Below are 16,069 nucleotides of genomic sequence, written 5' to 3'. Positions count from 1 at the left end.
TTGGCCCCTGATCGATCAGATATTGGTGGCCTAACCAAGTGGTCAGTTTTCACGATAACTGATTTTTATGACGTGTAAATTAGTCGCAATAGTGAGCGTCCTGCCGCTGATACCCCCACTGATGATGAAAGCTACTGACCCAAGCACTGGTTTTCATTGAAAGTTGCATGTGCAGCCCCCACTATATTGAAGTTAATGGGAGATATGGAGATGTTCACCATAAAATAAATTGATGTTTTAGAAAAATACATTTGTGTGTCTTTGTGCGTAATTTATCCCCTAAAATTACAAAACCTGTATTTTTTGTTTTAAATTTTTATTATTTGGGTAATCACAGAAATAGTCTTCTGTCTTCATGCAATGACAAATCCATTATTCATAGCAAAATATAACATTATACCAAGAACAATACAAGTTGAAAAAACATCATGGAGTAAACAGCTGGTTGCCAGGTCATTCCATGACTGGAGTAAAAACCTGATTGTCCGGTATTATCATTGTTGCTGCAAGTGGAGTCTGGATCTGATAAAGAGAAAATAAGAATGAGACACATAACATATATGTAAAGTTACAGTATGAATGCTCTGCCAATCCAAACTATTAACTACGTCCCCAAAGGAGAGTACTGGATAGGTCACGTCTTTTCTCTACTTGATAAACCCATTCTATATGCAGAGCAGAAAACTCCTAACAAGCACCGGCTCTGGAGAACAAGGTCTGCCTATGGACATGCATTCATTTGAATAACTGCATGTTATACCACATTGCGCCTGTAGCTGCCACTGCAGGGTAAATCAGTAGCCAACGACAACTGCTCTTGGCAAAATAACCTGTTTGTCGGGTTCGGAAGCTAGACCCGTGGTGATCAGCTGATTGCCGAGGTGGGCCTCATATTGAAGGGGTTAGCTGTGATGAGACAACCCCTTTAAAGTTTGGGTTCACACATCGCGTGTTTGATGTGGAATTTCATGCATTTGTTGTGGAATTTCGGTTGTGGAATCTGCAACAAAGTAAAGTGCAAAAAAATAGGCAGTGGATTCTAGATAGCCGCAGCGTGGCTTGTCCGTTGTAAAAATGCAGTGGGTTTTCACTGCAGATCTCATTTATTGCAATTAATCTGCAGCTAAATCCGCAAGTAACACATGCAGATTATTATGTGGATTTGTAGACCGGTTCACCAGCGTAATATTTACGCAATGTATGAACCCAGGCTAAATTGGCTCTGCAGGATCAAAATTCTTGTAGTCCTTGCTAAGCGATTACTTAGTCTTTCAAGGGAATACCTTTTTCGTTTTAAGTCCTCCTGCCGCAGCGACAGTTAAATAAGCTTTCTAACTTGAGGAACCTGACAATATAGCACCAAACATCTCTGCTTTGTGAGCACTTATGTATATACTTATGTATATACTATTCTCAGATTTGATTTTAATTGCCACTAATATGTAGTAATTTCGTTATGCCAAGTCCTGTAATTAATAGTTTTTGATAATTATGATTCTTGAATTAGTATTTTTTAATATGGTTCTATAATAATCCATTACACATACCTCTATAGAGAATGGCAGACCGTACTCCAAGCCAGTAGACATCAAATGCTTCCGCCACTGTGGCGCTAATAAAAAATGTATTCAAATATATAAGAATCACTCTCAAATTCTACATCAATAATCATTTATATGTAAGCTTTGCTGATTATATTACAACAGGAAACTAACTGTACCAATATATATTACAAAAGATTGTCATACATCTTCTTATGCTAGGTGGACTGCGAATACAGCTCAGCCATAGGCCATGTTCACACGGTATATGTTCAGGCTAAAAACGTGAGGCTGATTTTAAGAGAAAATCATTGTGAGGCTATGTTCACACGCTTAACAAAAAACGTCTGAAAATACGGAGCTGTTTTCAAGGGAAAACAGCTCCTGATTTTCAGCTGTTTTTTAAGAAACTTGCGTTTTTTTGCGGCCGTTTTTGGAGATGTTTTTCTATTGAGTCAATCAAAAACGGCTATTAAATGCAGATATTACATTGGAGGAACTTACGGGTACCATACGGACCCTAGCTAATGGGAGAGCCCCGGGATCGGATGGGTATACTGGAGAATTTTGTAAGTCTTTAAGAGATGAAGTTGGCCCCCTCTTGGTGGATTATTAGAACGCCTTACTTAGATCAGGCCTATTTCCCGCTGAGGCCAAAATGGCGCATATAAAGGTTTTGCCCAAAAAAAGGAAGGATCCTTTTGACTCGGGGTCCTACCGGCCTATATCGCTAATAGACCAAGCCCAGAAACTATTATCCAAAATTTTAGCAAATCACTTGGCTTTATATTTGCCTGCACTGGTGGGGCGTTCCCAAGTGGGATTGGTTAGGGGTAGTGCAGCAGTAGCAAATCTGCGAAAGGTGTTAGAGGCAGTTAAGCATGATCCCCAGCCAGGTACCCGTCCGGCGCTTTTGGCATTGGACGCAGAGAAGGCTTTTGATAATGTACAGTGGGAATGGCTGGGGATGGTGTTGGATTTTTGAAGGGTGTCTATGCTAATCCCCAAGCTAGTGTCCATACCCCAGGGTTTCTATCAGCCCCTTTAAACTATATAAAGGGACCCGTCAGGGTTGCCCCTTGTAGCCACTATTATTAACAGGGATACCATCCAAGGATTATAGATGATCAGTTCTACAGAGCAACAAGAATTCCAAGGAGCAATCTTCTGGAGTACAAAAAGAAGGAAGACAACAGCAGGGTTCCCCTAGTGGTCATATACAACCCCCAAATGAACATCTTGAGGAAAATTGCTGCTGATCTCCAACCTATATTTAACAAAGACAATAAACTGAAGGAAATATTCCCAGATTTACCACTCCTTGCCTACAAACAGCCACCAAACCTAAGGAATCTCCTGGTCAGAAGTGCCCTCTCACCACCATCAGAGACTGGCACTTTTCCTTGCAACAGTAGAAAATGCAAGACCTGTACCAACATCTGGTCATCAAACACCATCCAGATACCAAACACGCAGCAGGACTATAAAATCACTGGCACGTTCTCCTGCACATCCTCCAATGTAGTGTACATGATCCTGTGTACAAGGTGCATCAATAAAGGAATCTACATTGGAGAAACAATACAAAAACTACAAACCAGGATGAATCTTCACAGACATACAATAAAACAGGAGGTGGATACACCCGTGGGAAAACACTTCTCTGGACCAGACCACAGTTTGGCAGATTTAAAGGTACTCATTCTGAAGGGTCATTTTAAAAACAACAGAGAAAGAAAAATTTGGGAATTCAAGATGATGATAAAATTCCAGTCATTGACGCAAGGCCTCAATCTAACACCAGGATTTATGAGCCACTACATGGACACACGTCACGTCCCCCATCAGACTGACTCCAGATGCCTTAAAGGAACAGTGTCATCACAAATTATTTTTTTATATGTTAAAGATGTTAGTGCTTTATTAAAAACGTTTATATTCATTTGTGTGTTTTGTGTTTTACTTTTTCTTATTTTTACACTTTTTCTTCCCTATGGGGGCTGCCATTTTTTGTTCCATTTCTGTGTGTGTCGATTAACGACACATACAGACATGGAATACGGCAGCCACAGTCCCATAGGGACTGCGAACGGCTCCCGTCCCATTGACTGCAGTGTACGGCGTCTGTGTGGGAACTGCGCATGCGCCGCTCCCACACAGTCCTATTCGAAATTGGCGCCGTCCGGCGCCATTTTCCTGTGGACCGGAAGTCGCGGCCGGACAGTAATATTACTACTTCCGGTCGCGGCTTCCGGATTTGTGCACTTGCACCAGCGGCAGCAAACGGAGCGGACGGGCCGGAGGGAGCCGCGGCGGCAGGAGCAGGTAAGAGATTTCAATGTATGTTCGTGTTTGTGTGTGTTTACTACTGTATGTAAACCTACTACACTGTGGGTTAGCTCAAAAAATGGCGACACACAGTGTAGGAGGTTACATCGTTCAAACCCCTCGTTTATCCCGGCACTAGCCAGGATAAAGGAGGGGGGAATGCTGAGAGCTCACTAGAGCGAGGGCTTTTAACCCAATGTTGCAATGCTGCAATTTTGGGAACAGCTCCATCTAGTGACCAAAAATGGGTAGTATTATAAATTAGAAATAATTTATAATATTTCCTGGACTCGTGCAAAAAAATAAAAAAAATTTGAACAATGTTTAATCACCCACACACTAAATGTTTAATTTTTTAAAAAAAAACATGTTTTTCTGGCAACACATTCCCTTTAACTCCTAAGTCATCACCCCTATAACCTCAGTTTTATTGCCCCGGCTTATCTTAATGATGTATCACCTCATGTACTAATTGTCTTTGTGTAACATCTAAATGTTGTGCTTTTTTCTAAGTCATTCATTTGTAAACTGCCTGAAGAAGGGGCCTCTGTGCTCTGAAAGCCGCATATAGAACTTTTATGGTTAGCCAATAAAGGTATCATACCTATTATACTTTTGTCTTTTTTGACACAAAAGTATTTAACATTTTAAATTTAGCATTGGAACCTATGACTAGGTTTTTGGAGGAGTCCACATTGTTTAAGGGTATGCAGGTGGGGTCTTCGACAGTTAAGATAGCCTTATTTGCTGATGGTGTCATACTTTTTCTGTCAAATCCCCAGCCGCATTTACTACCTGTCTCGTTTTTGAAGCGAATTTGGGCAATGTTCGGGGTACAGAGTAAATGTCACTGAAAGCGAACTTTTGGAATTAGGACAACCACTACCCAGAATCTTCTGGCAATCCCTGGGGTGTGGGATATATCCGGCTAGGCAATGTATTACATATTTGGGCATTAAGATAGGGAAGGTACCTGAAAGCTTGTACAACCTTAACTATCCACCGCTCCTTCACAAAATACAAACAGAACTCAAGAGATGGAGCCAGCTACCGTTGTCCCTGTTGGGTATATTCCATCTGATCAAAATGATCAGGTTTCCTAGACTTCTATACCCCTTCCAAATGCTCCCGCTGTTTCTTAAATACGTTGATGTTCTAAAACTAAATTCAGCATTTACAAAATTTATCCGGGCAGGCAAAAAGCCTCACATTGAACTTAGTAAGCTTATGCTCGGTAAACATGTTGGGGACTTAAGTTCCCTAATGTACGAGGGTAGAATGTGATATGTCTCTTCCGCCATGTAGTAGATTGGCTTCATGAATCTAGTCATTATTCCAATTTAGACCTGGAAGGGGCGTATGCCTCGCCCTGGAATTTGAAGGCCTTATTGCATTGTAGGGTTGCTTCACTTCTGTATCGTCTCAAAACCTCCATTATCTTGAGGGATACATTCCTAGCTTGGAAAGCAGTTCGTAAACGGTCTGCCCCACTTACTATCTAAACATATGCCTTTATGGGGACCTCTGGAATTTTTGCCGGGAATTGTGAGAAGTGGTATTTTTACCATTGGGAGGAAGAGGGGATTAAATGTGCAGGTGACCTTATACATGTAGAAGACGAGAGATGGCTTACCGTATCTGAATGGCTAAACGAAGGTCCTCAGAGGGTAATTTCCTCCAAGTGCGATCATTTTGTACATCTAGGTTGAGGGATTTATCTACAGAAGCCACCACACATACACTGGATGAGGTAATAGGTCCAATGTCTCATAGGGTGACTATTTCGATGTTGTATAGAGCACTTGGAGACTGCTTTGTACGACCACGTAACAGATCCATGTTCAAAGCTTGGGGAAGGTGGACTTAGGAGAGACTATATTGGAGGGTTGGGAGACGATACGGAAGGTCATCTTGAATGAGAGGTAGAGGGAAACCTACTTTAAGTTAATGCGTTCAGCAATATATGGCTTCGATATCTTACCTTCTCCGTCATTCCCAGATCGTATAACTGCATGCCCCAAATGTAACACCCCATTGACGAATCTTTGGCATGGAATATGGAATTGCGCTCATACCAAACGGTACTGGCTGATGGTGCACACATATATCTTAGATCATTGGAAGGCGAAACTTCCTTTGACGCCCCACTCACTTTTGTTCCATCAGGCGAGAACACCAGAAGAGGAAGACAATCGGAAGACAAGATCTCCCCCCTCCTTCATACACACAATTTTACTGGTGGCCTTAAGGTGTCTTCTCTCTAGATGGCTGGACACTGATACCCTGGGTATTGACATGATCGTGTTATAATTGAAAAGGTTATTGAGTTTGGAACGTGTAGAGGTGGAAAGACGGAAAGAATTGGGAGCTGAGAAACTATTTACTAAGTGGCGAATCTTTCTTGAATCACAATGTACAGCTGCTGAGGTAGCGGAAATTGTTACGCCTTTTAGACATACTGCCTGGTACCATGAGGAACTTCTGAAAGGTACTTTGGGGGGGTTACAACTCATGTCTTGATAGGAGATTGTTAGGGGGGATCATCATTAGCTCTGATTAATTCTATGCGTTGCTTACTTGTATTTGCCTTAGTCGTGATCTGGGGTAGGGGGAAGTACTGTTTTTTCATATACTATGCGAACCTGGTTTTATGGCATGATTTTATTTTATTTTGCAATTTACATGTTGCTCAACTTTGGTGCATTTCCTATGTGATCTTTTTCTCTGTTAAAAACAAAATTTGAAAATATGTCAAAAATGTAAAAAAAAAAAACTGCTCCAAAAATGTCTCAAGAAGTGACATGCACTTCTTTTTACGGGGTGTCTTTTTACGCGCCGTTTTTTGAAAATGAGGCATAAAAAAATGCCCCGTTGGAACAGAACGCCGTATTTCCCATTGAAATCAATGGGCAGATGTTTGTAGGCGTTCTGCTTCTGATTTTTCAGGACGTTTACGGTCCAAAAAACGGCTGAAAATAGCACGTGTGACCATACCCTCAACGAGAAAATAGCTTTTAATCCCAGTGTTTTTGGAGCTGATTTTCAAACGTTTTTGTATTTTGAAGTGTCAATGCGAAAGAAGAAAAATCAGCCGGTAAAACACTTCAAGAAGAGACATGTCCCTTCTTTTTTACGAGGTGTTGTTGTAATTCAGCAGTGCTAAAATATGCCTCGTATACACTAAAAAGTGTATTTCCCATTTAAATAAATGGAAATCTGTTTGCAAGTGTATTTCAAGTGTATTTCGGATTGTAATACGAACGTTTTACGTTCCGAAATATGCCTAAAAATAAGCCGTGTTTACATGCCCTTATGATCAAGTCAGTCCATATTGGTCACAGAAATAGTACACACACTTTTATTCACAGCTCCATGTGAGAGCCGCATACACCATTCAGCCATAACATTAAGTCCTGATCAAAACACGTTTTTGCCGTGATTTTCAATAAGTCGAGGCAAAACCTCGCTATTGAACGCAGCCTAAATCCACTACTAACAGGTGAAGAGTATAACATTGATTATCTCGTTACAGTGGAGGTATATGTTGGGAGGATTTTCTGACCTATACCTCAGACGTAAGGATTCGACTTATCCCGCTGAATGGGTATGCAGCAGGATACTTCGCCCGTAGGATCTAGTTTATTTTTTTCTTTAAAGTATCTCGCACGGTATAAATTTTTTATTTGTTTTTAATTGTATACCTTTGTATGGAATAGTGTAGTAATCTACATACCACAAGAAAACAAGGTAGATACATACAAACCCGACAAACGTCAAATGGGCACACTTTGGCATACGACGGTGAGTGGGGTCCAGCGTATGGATCAGGAGTTTTCCCATTGCATACCAAGAACGTAGGACATGATGTGAACGCAGCCTTACATACATCTGATTGCAATGAAATCTCTTGTGAATGAAATGTAATTTAACCATTAGTGATTCTACTCAATAAAGAAACTTTTTGGGGAGTTATCAATTTTTAAAGGTTGTCCTCCACTCCTCTATACTTACATGAAGAACAGGACATTTGGACAACTTGAGTTTGGTGGCATCCAGATATATGTAGTGGACTTGTCCTTTAAGTTGGTGTTCGAGTGCGTAATAGCACCAACTGTATTTTCAGGACACTGCAATAAAAAAAAAAGTATTCATAGGTGTAAATGTTCATTTTATACATACTAGCTATTTACATTTCTCTAATCTGTAAGCCGTACAAGTATGATACTTATATAATTCTCATGACTATCAACAGGGCAGATTTACCAATACTGTGACTTAACACGCTTGACGCTATGTAAGAACTGTCCTTAATTTGAGCAATGTCTGCGGCGTGCATGGAAATGCCTGGAAGATTTTGACTGTAACTGCCCTTTCAAAATAACAAGCCCCCAATGATTTAATAATGACCAGTGGTTGTTATACTGTGCTTTTTATTTAATGCTGTCTGATTATCACCATTGAATAAGAATATGAGGAAAAGATCAGGTTTAGGGCTTATTCAGACGAACCTGGGGAAACTCGGACATGAAAAACAGGCATTTTTCACGTCCGCATTGCCCCCGTGCGGTTCCCATTTTCACGGATCCCCATAGACTTTGAGTCTATGGAGGGAGCCATAAAAATAGAGAAAATAGGACGTTCTGTTTTTCAACGGACCCTTCACATGGTCCATTGAAACAACAGCCGTGTGAACGGCCCCATTGAAATACATGCGTCCGTGTGACGGCTGTTGTTTTAACGGCCGTCACACAGAAGTATTCAACATTCGTCTGAATAAGCTGTAAGAGAAAAAAAATTCTATACTATGGGGTTGGACTTTTTCAGGGAAAGACACCACATAATTCTTGAAGAAAAGACCTGCACTACCTCAAAAACATGCGTCTTTAGTCAACGCGTCAATAAGACCTTGCCTACGCAACAACTTGATGTAAAATCTCTAGTGACTACTGCCACTGCGAAGGTTTCCTTTGACAAAAAAATAATAAAAAACGACATGATTGGATTTTTTTAAACTGTTGCAAGGTTACTTGTGATTTTTTTTTTGCTATAGGAAACCATTGCGTTAGTCCCGAGATTCTACTGCAACTCGCACGTCAATAAAAGGTAACATTAGTCTCCATTGTCTTGCTTCTATTGGTGACAAACTTTGTGGAACACTACTGTTATGAATGTAGGTAGACTTGGAAGACCCTCTCAGAATAGCTACGCTGTATTATTCAGTCAGTGCTACAATAAATCATGAAAAATAAAACGGAAATAGGTTTAGCTCAGTTACATTGCACTCAAGGTGAGTTGGTCATGGGTTAAAATTAGTACTTGACAACCATTATTTTACCGCCAAAATCCTGGTGTTATTTGGAGGATTCAGCCAGGTCCCATACAGTGTAGTCTTTGAATATGTCCGGGCTTCCAGCAAGATACCTCTATAAGGAGGGCCCAAGATTTGAACTACAAACAAAAAACTTTTCATTAAAAAAAAACCATCAACTGATCATCCATAATAGAGCTAATAATGTCACAAACGTGTATGTAAATCTTTGAGGATCTTTAATAAATCCTGCACCTTGTTTCATTTTGATAATCTGAAAAACCTCATTCATGGAATGAATTTTCAATTGCCGAAATTTCTGCAACAAATCTGCCACATGTGAACAGACTCTGGATGGGGACGTACCTCTAAGGGCGCTTACCATACAGAGTCTTGTAGATATAGGCTCATAACAAGGTTTAACCCCTTCGCACACCACAACGTAATAGCACGTCCTTGTGCGGGGGAGAGGGCTCATGTGCTGAGCGCCTCCATTCGCTACGGGTGTCAGCTGCGTATTACAGCTGACACCCTCGACTAACGGCTAGAAACCGCGCGAACGCTGTTCCTGGCTTTATAAACCTTAGATGCTGCGGTCAATAGCGACAGTGGCATCTAAGCCATTAGAAAGAGGGGTGGGTCTGCCGACAGCCCATTGCAATACGATCGCATGGTGCCGATGGTTTTAATGAAAAAATGGTAACAATAAAAAAGACATCTCGGCCCGCAAAAAATAAGCCCTTAAACCGCTCAATCGCCGGAAAAAAAAATGTCATAAATTTGGTAACGTAATCATACTGAGCTGCACAATAAAGTTAAGTTGACGTTTTTACCACACAGTGAAATTTTTACCGCACGGTGAAAGCCGTAAAAACAAAACCCAAAAAACAGTGGAGGAATGTTTCCCTGTACATTACATAGTACTTTAAATAGTGGCAAAATAAACTACAACTCCTCCCGCAAAAAATAAGCCCTCACACCACTCTATTAACGGAAAAATAAAAAAGTTATGGCTCCTGGAAGGCAGGGAGTGGAAAAAAATGGCTTTGTCCCGAAAGGGTTAATAGGGAATTATTGATGTCCCTCTCCAGCTGTGAGCCCAGACCATTCCACTGACCAGGCAATCTGCAGAAATTGGTGAGATCCCATGCACACGACTGTGCCCGTAATTACAGGCGCGGCCGGCCACAGACAGTCGTCCGCATTTGCGGGCCGTGCTCCCATTATAAAGTGTGGGAGTACGGTCCGCAGAAAGCAAAAGATAGGACATGTCTTTTGCGGAAGGTTTCTACAGCACCGACACCTTCCCGTAAGGATACTGGACGGTGTCCGTGGACAATAGAAGTGAATGGGTCCGCAATTACAGATGATTTTTACGGTCATGTGCATGGGGCCTAAGACTGTTCCAATTTTCTATTGCAATAACACGATGTTTAAAAACTCACACCGTGGCTGCCGCTTTTTTCCTAACGTGGGCTTTTTCCTTCCCACTTGTATGGTTATATTTGCACATATGTATGTTTTTACCTTGACTTTTTGGTCTATTATATGCATTATCAATTAAAAGTTACATTTTAACTACATTTTCATTTACCCCATTGAGACATGTTAATTGACATTTGGTGATTTTTCACGGGACTTTAGAAAAAAACAGTCCCATCATTGGCTATTTCCACTCCACATGTGAACATACCCTTATAGATCTTCTGCATACCTAGAAGCTTTGCCATCCATTTGTAAACTGCCTGAAGAAGGAGCCTGTGTGCTCTGAAGGCTTGCATATTGAACTTTTATGGTTAGCCAATAAAGGTATCATACCTACTAAACTTTTGTCTTTTTTGACACAAAAGTATTTAACATTCCATAAAGTTCATAGCGCAACAATAGTTTTGAAGCTTCACATCTAACTTTCTAGTAAAAAAAATACTTATATATATATATTTTTTTTTAAAATAGACATTTGTATTACTCTCTAATAATACTCATCTTTATATCTCCCTTCTAGGTCATATTTCAGTGCCATACTACCCCATACATCTTATATCTTGGTGGGTCTTACACTCATTACATCTATTCAGAATACAATGGTTGGGGGTAATTGTTTAGGATTCTTACCTTGTATAGGTTTGCCACTTTGGTAGGAACTAGAGTTGATCTTCATTATGTAGGGTGCAGGGTTGGGCTGTGGATAGACACCAACATGACCAGGCTTCATTGTCTGGCAAGCAGATATTGGTGCCCCAGTTGGATAGGAGAATGATATTGTGCAGCAGGTCATCAGTACCAGCAGTAAGGACCGAGTAAGTTGTGTCATCTCGTAGTATGAGAGCGCAATCTGTCTATAGTCTCGTCCGCTTCAGACTGAAGTAAGACTTTCTAGAGCCTTTGAATGGATTTGACTGAAATAGTCACAATTCACCAATTCGTTGCAGTTATAAAACAGAGTTGGCATCTGTTTTTAAGCTCATTCTATTCTGTGAAATCAATGATTTGCTGATTTGTTAACCAGTCTTGCTGACACGCTCTAAGTATGTAATGTGTAAGCAGATCTAGATTGTCCTGAACAGATGATGGGTGTTGTAAGGGAAGGTCCACATACGTTCCCATGAACATTGGCAGCTAGCACTTTCAGTTGAGCTTCCTCAAATATGGTTTCAGACTTATGATACAAAAGACGTGTAGAATAAAATTGTGGATTCCAATTTTTAGGATTTGTTCTGTATGGTAAAAGTTTATCTAGATATAATGTAGTAATGGATAGGGTACTAAATTGAAGTCCTGTTTAGTGCCAGCTTACCATTCTGAATTCAAGAATCATTGGTAGTGATGACACCTGAAAGCAACTGAGGACTCGGTGACGTAGCAGCAGGGGTTGTTTAGGCTGCAATCACAACCGGATCCTATGCTTCCAGCCACCATGGAAATAGATGAAGGGTATAATGCTATGTATTAGAAGAATGCCTTGCCTTTCATAAATATATATGAACGTACAGAGGAATAAGCTGTATAAAATGTTCCCCAAAAGTTCTGCTGGATTCGGAGTCAGATTGCATGTAAGGCTATGTTCATACGCTTAACTGATTTTCAGCCGTTTTTTAAGCAACTTGCGTTTTTTGTGGCGTATTTACAGACGTTTTTGGAGCCGTTTTTTTATTGAGTCAATGAAAAACGGCTCCAAAAACGGCTCAAGAAGTGACATGCACTTCTTTTTTAGAGCGGCCGCGTAATAAATGGCCCGTGGGAACGGAACGCTGTTTTTCCCATTAAAATCAATGGGCAGATATTTGGAGGTGTTCAGCCCCCGCATTTTATGCCATTTTTCGGGGGGGGGGGGGGGGGGGTTTATGGCCCGAAAAAATGGATGAAAATAGGTTGTGTGAACATACACTAAGGGAGCAGATAGGCTTTCATCCTTTGGTGCTAAAAGTTCCACTACCTATGCTTTTGTACATGGTACATTTGGTTCCTGGTCATTGTAGAATGAAGAATAGACCGGTATTATTATACTCTACACAAACAATTTCAGCTCAGTTACACGAAGCATAAAATGATCTAGATATATCTGGACTTTTTAAAAGCATTTGACACTGTACCACACAATATCCTTGTACTGAAGCTACAGAGACAGGCACTGGGGGACAATGTATGTACATGGGTAAAGAATTGGCTATGGGACAGAAAACAAAGGGTCGTTATAAATGGTACTTACATAAAATGGGCTAAAGTCAGCAGCGGGGTAACACAAGGATCTATGTAAGGCCCAATTTTTAAAATCTCTATTAATGACCTTGTAGATGGGATTGATAGTGCGGTGTCAGTTCATGCTGACGATACAAAGCTTTACAGAATACTTAAAGCTCAGCTTGATTGTAAAATATTACAGAAAGACCTAGATAAGATGGCAGCATGGGCAAAAACATGGCAAATTAATTTTAATATTGTTAATTGAAAAATAATGCACCTACATTAAATGAAATAAAAACTGGATAAGCTCACAAGAGAAGGACCTGGATATTCTGGTCACAAGTAAGCTAAGCAGCAGTACTCAATGTCAAGTAGCAGCTGCAAAAGCAAATACAATTTTAGGGTGTACAGTATAAAAAGAGAGATAAAAACCTGTCATTCAAATGTAATGTTACCCCTCTATAAATCCATTGTAAGGCCACATCTAGAATATGGGATTCAGTTTTGGGCTCCACATTGTAAAAAGGATATAGGAGAGCTGGAAAGGGTTCAAAGGCGGATGACTAGATTATTAAATGCGATAGGTCTCTCAGTGAAAGGCTAGAAAAACTGGGCTTGTTGAGCTTAGAAAAAAGACGCCTTAGAGTTGATCTTATTAACATGTATAAATATACGTGTGGTTGATACAAAAAAACGAGCACATCATTTCTTCTTTCCAAGGACGTTACAAAGGACCAAGGGGCATTAATTGTGTGTGTGGAGGAAAGGCGTTTATAGAAGTCAATATAGGAAAGGTTTCTTTACAGTTAGAGTAGTAAACTATGTAAAGTAAAGTAGTAAACTACCGCTAGAGGTAGTAATGGCAGATACTATGCTAGCATTGAAAAAAGGGCTAGATGTTTATTTACTGACAAATGGCATTGAGGGTTATAACGAATCTAGCAATGAACGACGTGTAATTGATTGAGAAGAGTTGAACTTGATGGACCTGTGTCTTTTTTCAACCTATGTAACTATGTTACTATGTAAAAATATGAATCTTCCCCCATAGGTGGAAAAAATTGTGCAGACTCTCTCTCTTCACAGGCACTACAAGTCAGAAAACAAGAGATGGGAGAACGAGTGGCCCTAGTGTCCCGCAGCCATTCAATCCTTGAATTGTAAGGAAGAGAACGAGTGAATAATGGCTCTTTATTCCAACATGGGGTGTGTGGTGTATGAGCCAGGACAGGGCAGGACCATTTTGATGTTTGTCTTACGCCTCATTCACATGACCGGGTGCGCCGGCCGAGTCCCGTCTGTGATCCGAGTAAAGTTAGGACATGTCCTATCTTTCCTCGGATCGGAGACTCAGATCATTTTTCACGGACCCGATTCACCCGCTAAAGTGAATGGGTCCGTGAAGACTATCAGGTGCCACTCAGATGCTGTCAAAAACGGCCCGAGTGGCACAAGGGTCATGTACATGAGGCATTAGGGCTTCAAAGAGCAACTCTCTTTTAAAAATATTCAGTATTTTTAATATCCTGTCTGTGGCTAAAGCATGTGAGAGACAGTCTATGAACGCTCTGAAGCAAATATAATCGATCATAGACACTCATATCTCTGCTGTCACAAGCCCATCATACTCTAGTAAGTTTGTACTTTGAAGCAGTAGATACCATTTGCCCAGTAATTTGTTTAAATAATAAATAAATCAATCACATGCACTAGAGGAGTTGTCCACCTTAGGGTATGTTCACACAGAGTTTTTTTGGGGGAATTTTAAGGCAGATTTTGACCTGCCTGCACTTTCTTTGCCGCGTTTTTTGTGGCGTTTTTTGGTTGTGGCCATTGAGCAACGCAGGCATAAATCGCCGCGAAAAACGCTTTCTCTGCCTCCCATTGATTTTAATGGGAGGTCTGAGACGGAAATGCGGGAAGAGCATGTCGCTTATTTTTCCCTCAAGTGTTTTTTTTTTTTTTTAAATAAATGGGAGGCGATTTCGTAAGTTTTTTGGCACGGTTTCCGACGCAGTTTCCGTATCCAAAACAGCGCCAAAAAAACTGTGTGAACTAGGCCTTAGATATCACCCTTTCAAATTGTGGATCATACATATACAAGTTCATCAGGGGAAAGGTGGTACCATCACTACAGGAAAAATTATGTATGATGGCAGTCCGTCAGTGCCAAAAGCTGCATTTGAATCTGCTCTTGATTTGGCTAATAAAATGGGTACTAATAAGTCCTATTTGAAATGATGACCCCTAATGCCCTAGATCATTGTGAGTCATCCAGCCCCTTTCCCTCTGTGACATCAACAGTTTAAACAATTTTTAAACTTTGTGTTCATAAAAGTAGAGGGCAGCTATACTTTACATGCTAATACTGTCTCACTTCCAGTCCAGTCCAAATAAAGGTACTAAAAATAACAGGAAATCCAACTGCATACCATATACTTCATCTTCAGGCAAATCTAGGCAGTTCTCAGGTTTGCCAACTATCAGTAAGAAATGTCTGCAGATGGAATTCAGGTTAGACAAAGTTACTGTCATGCACCAGTGTAATACAGTTTTCCTTAGGATGTTTTAAATTTTTGTAAACAGGAAAAAAAAATTCAATGTATCTAATGATGCTGTCACTTACCCTAATGAGATGTGAATTCTTGGAAAATTTTGTAAAAAAGGAATTATAGTCTCATAAAACATAACACATTTCTATATCTCCACATGTATCGTTTTTATACACACCTTTTTTGCTATTTTAGAATTTTTATTCATAAAGTTTGAAAATAATAGTAAAAAAATAAACTTTTTTACGTTTCATCAATTTTTTTTTGGTAATAACATAGTTTTACCCTAAAATAGACCTTTTATTTGTAATCGTCATTGTTTACCGTAAATTTTAATATATTACATATCTATATTAGAGTAATTGGGTCCGGGCTAGCGTTACAACAATGATTGTCAGGGGGAACGTTTTTTTTTGGGGTGGGTATTTTATGTGTATTTATTATAAAAAAAATTTTTGCACTTTACTTTACAATTTTTTTATTACTATGGTCTGTCCCTCAAAGGTCAAAAAAGACCTTTGGGGAACTTTATATATTTTTTTTCTTTCTTTTACACCATGTTTTTCCACTTGCACAGCAGCCCCAGTTACAGGGGAAATCAGCCCTCTCATAGTGACGATTGTCACTAATAGGGCTGTGCTGGGTCTAGTAAGACC

General features: G+C 40.1%; 1 protein-coding gene across 1 annotated transcript; it reads right to left on the bottom strand.

Moving 5' to 3' along the window:
- Positions 1–306: 306 nt before the first annotated feature.
- Positions 307–11,595, bottom strand: LOC142659578 (putative defense protein 3). Its single transcript, XM_075835847.1, has 5 exons — positions 11,293–11,595; positions 9,205–9,317; positions 7,881–7,996; positions 1,548–1,612; positions 307–522 (listed from the first exon to the last, which is right to left on the bottom strand). Exons 1-5 carry the CDS (start codon positions 11,489–11,491, stop codon positions 395–397), a joined length of 621 nt encoding a protein of 206 aa, XP_075691962.1. The 5' UTR covers positions 11,492–11,595; the 3' UTR covers positions 307–394.
- Positions 11,596–16,069: the final 4,474 nt, after the last annotated feature.

This window comes from Rhinoderma darwinii, chromosome 8 (genome assembly GCF_050947455.1).
Source record: "Rhinoderma darwinii isolate aRhiDar2 chromosome 8, aRhiDar2.hap1, whole genome shotgun sequence".
NCBI lineage: Eukaryota > Metazoa > Chordata > Amphibia > Anura > Rhinodermatidae > Rhinoderma > Rhinoderma darwinii.
The sequence above is the reverse complement of the archived record's forward strand: the minus strand, read 5'-3'. Positions and strand labels throughout refer to the sequence as shown.

Bases quoted from the DNA above. Each gene is read 5' to 3' on its own strand.
- LOC142659578 (XM_075835847.1), bottom strand. From the start codon at position 11,491: ATGACACAACTTACTCGGTCCTTACTGCTGGTACTGATGACCTGCTGC. The intron at 7,997-9,204 runs GTAAAATAATGG...TTTTTATTGCAG, and splicing joins ATAACACCAGGATTTTGGCG to TGTCCTGAAAATACAGTTGG. The intron at 1,613-7,880 runs GTAAGTATAGAG...ATTTTTTATTAG, and splicing joins CCAAATGTCCTGTTCTTCAT to CGCCACAGTGGCGGAAGCAT.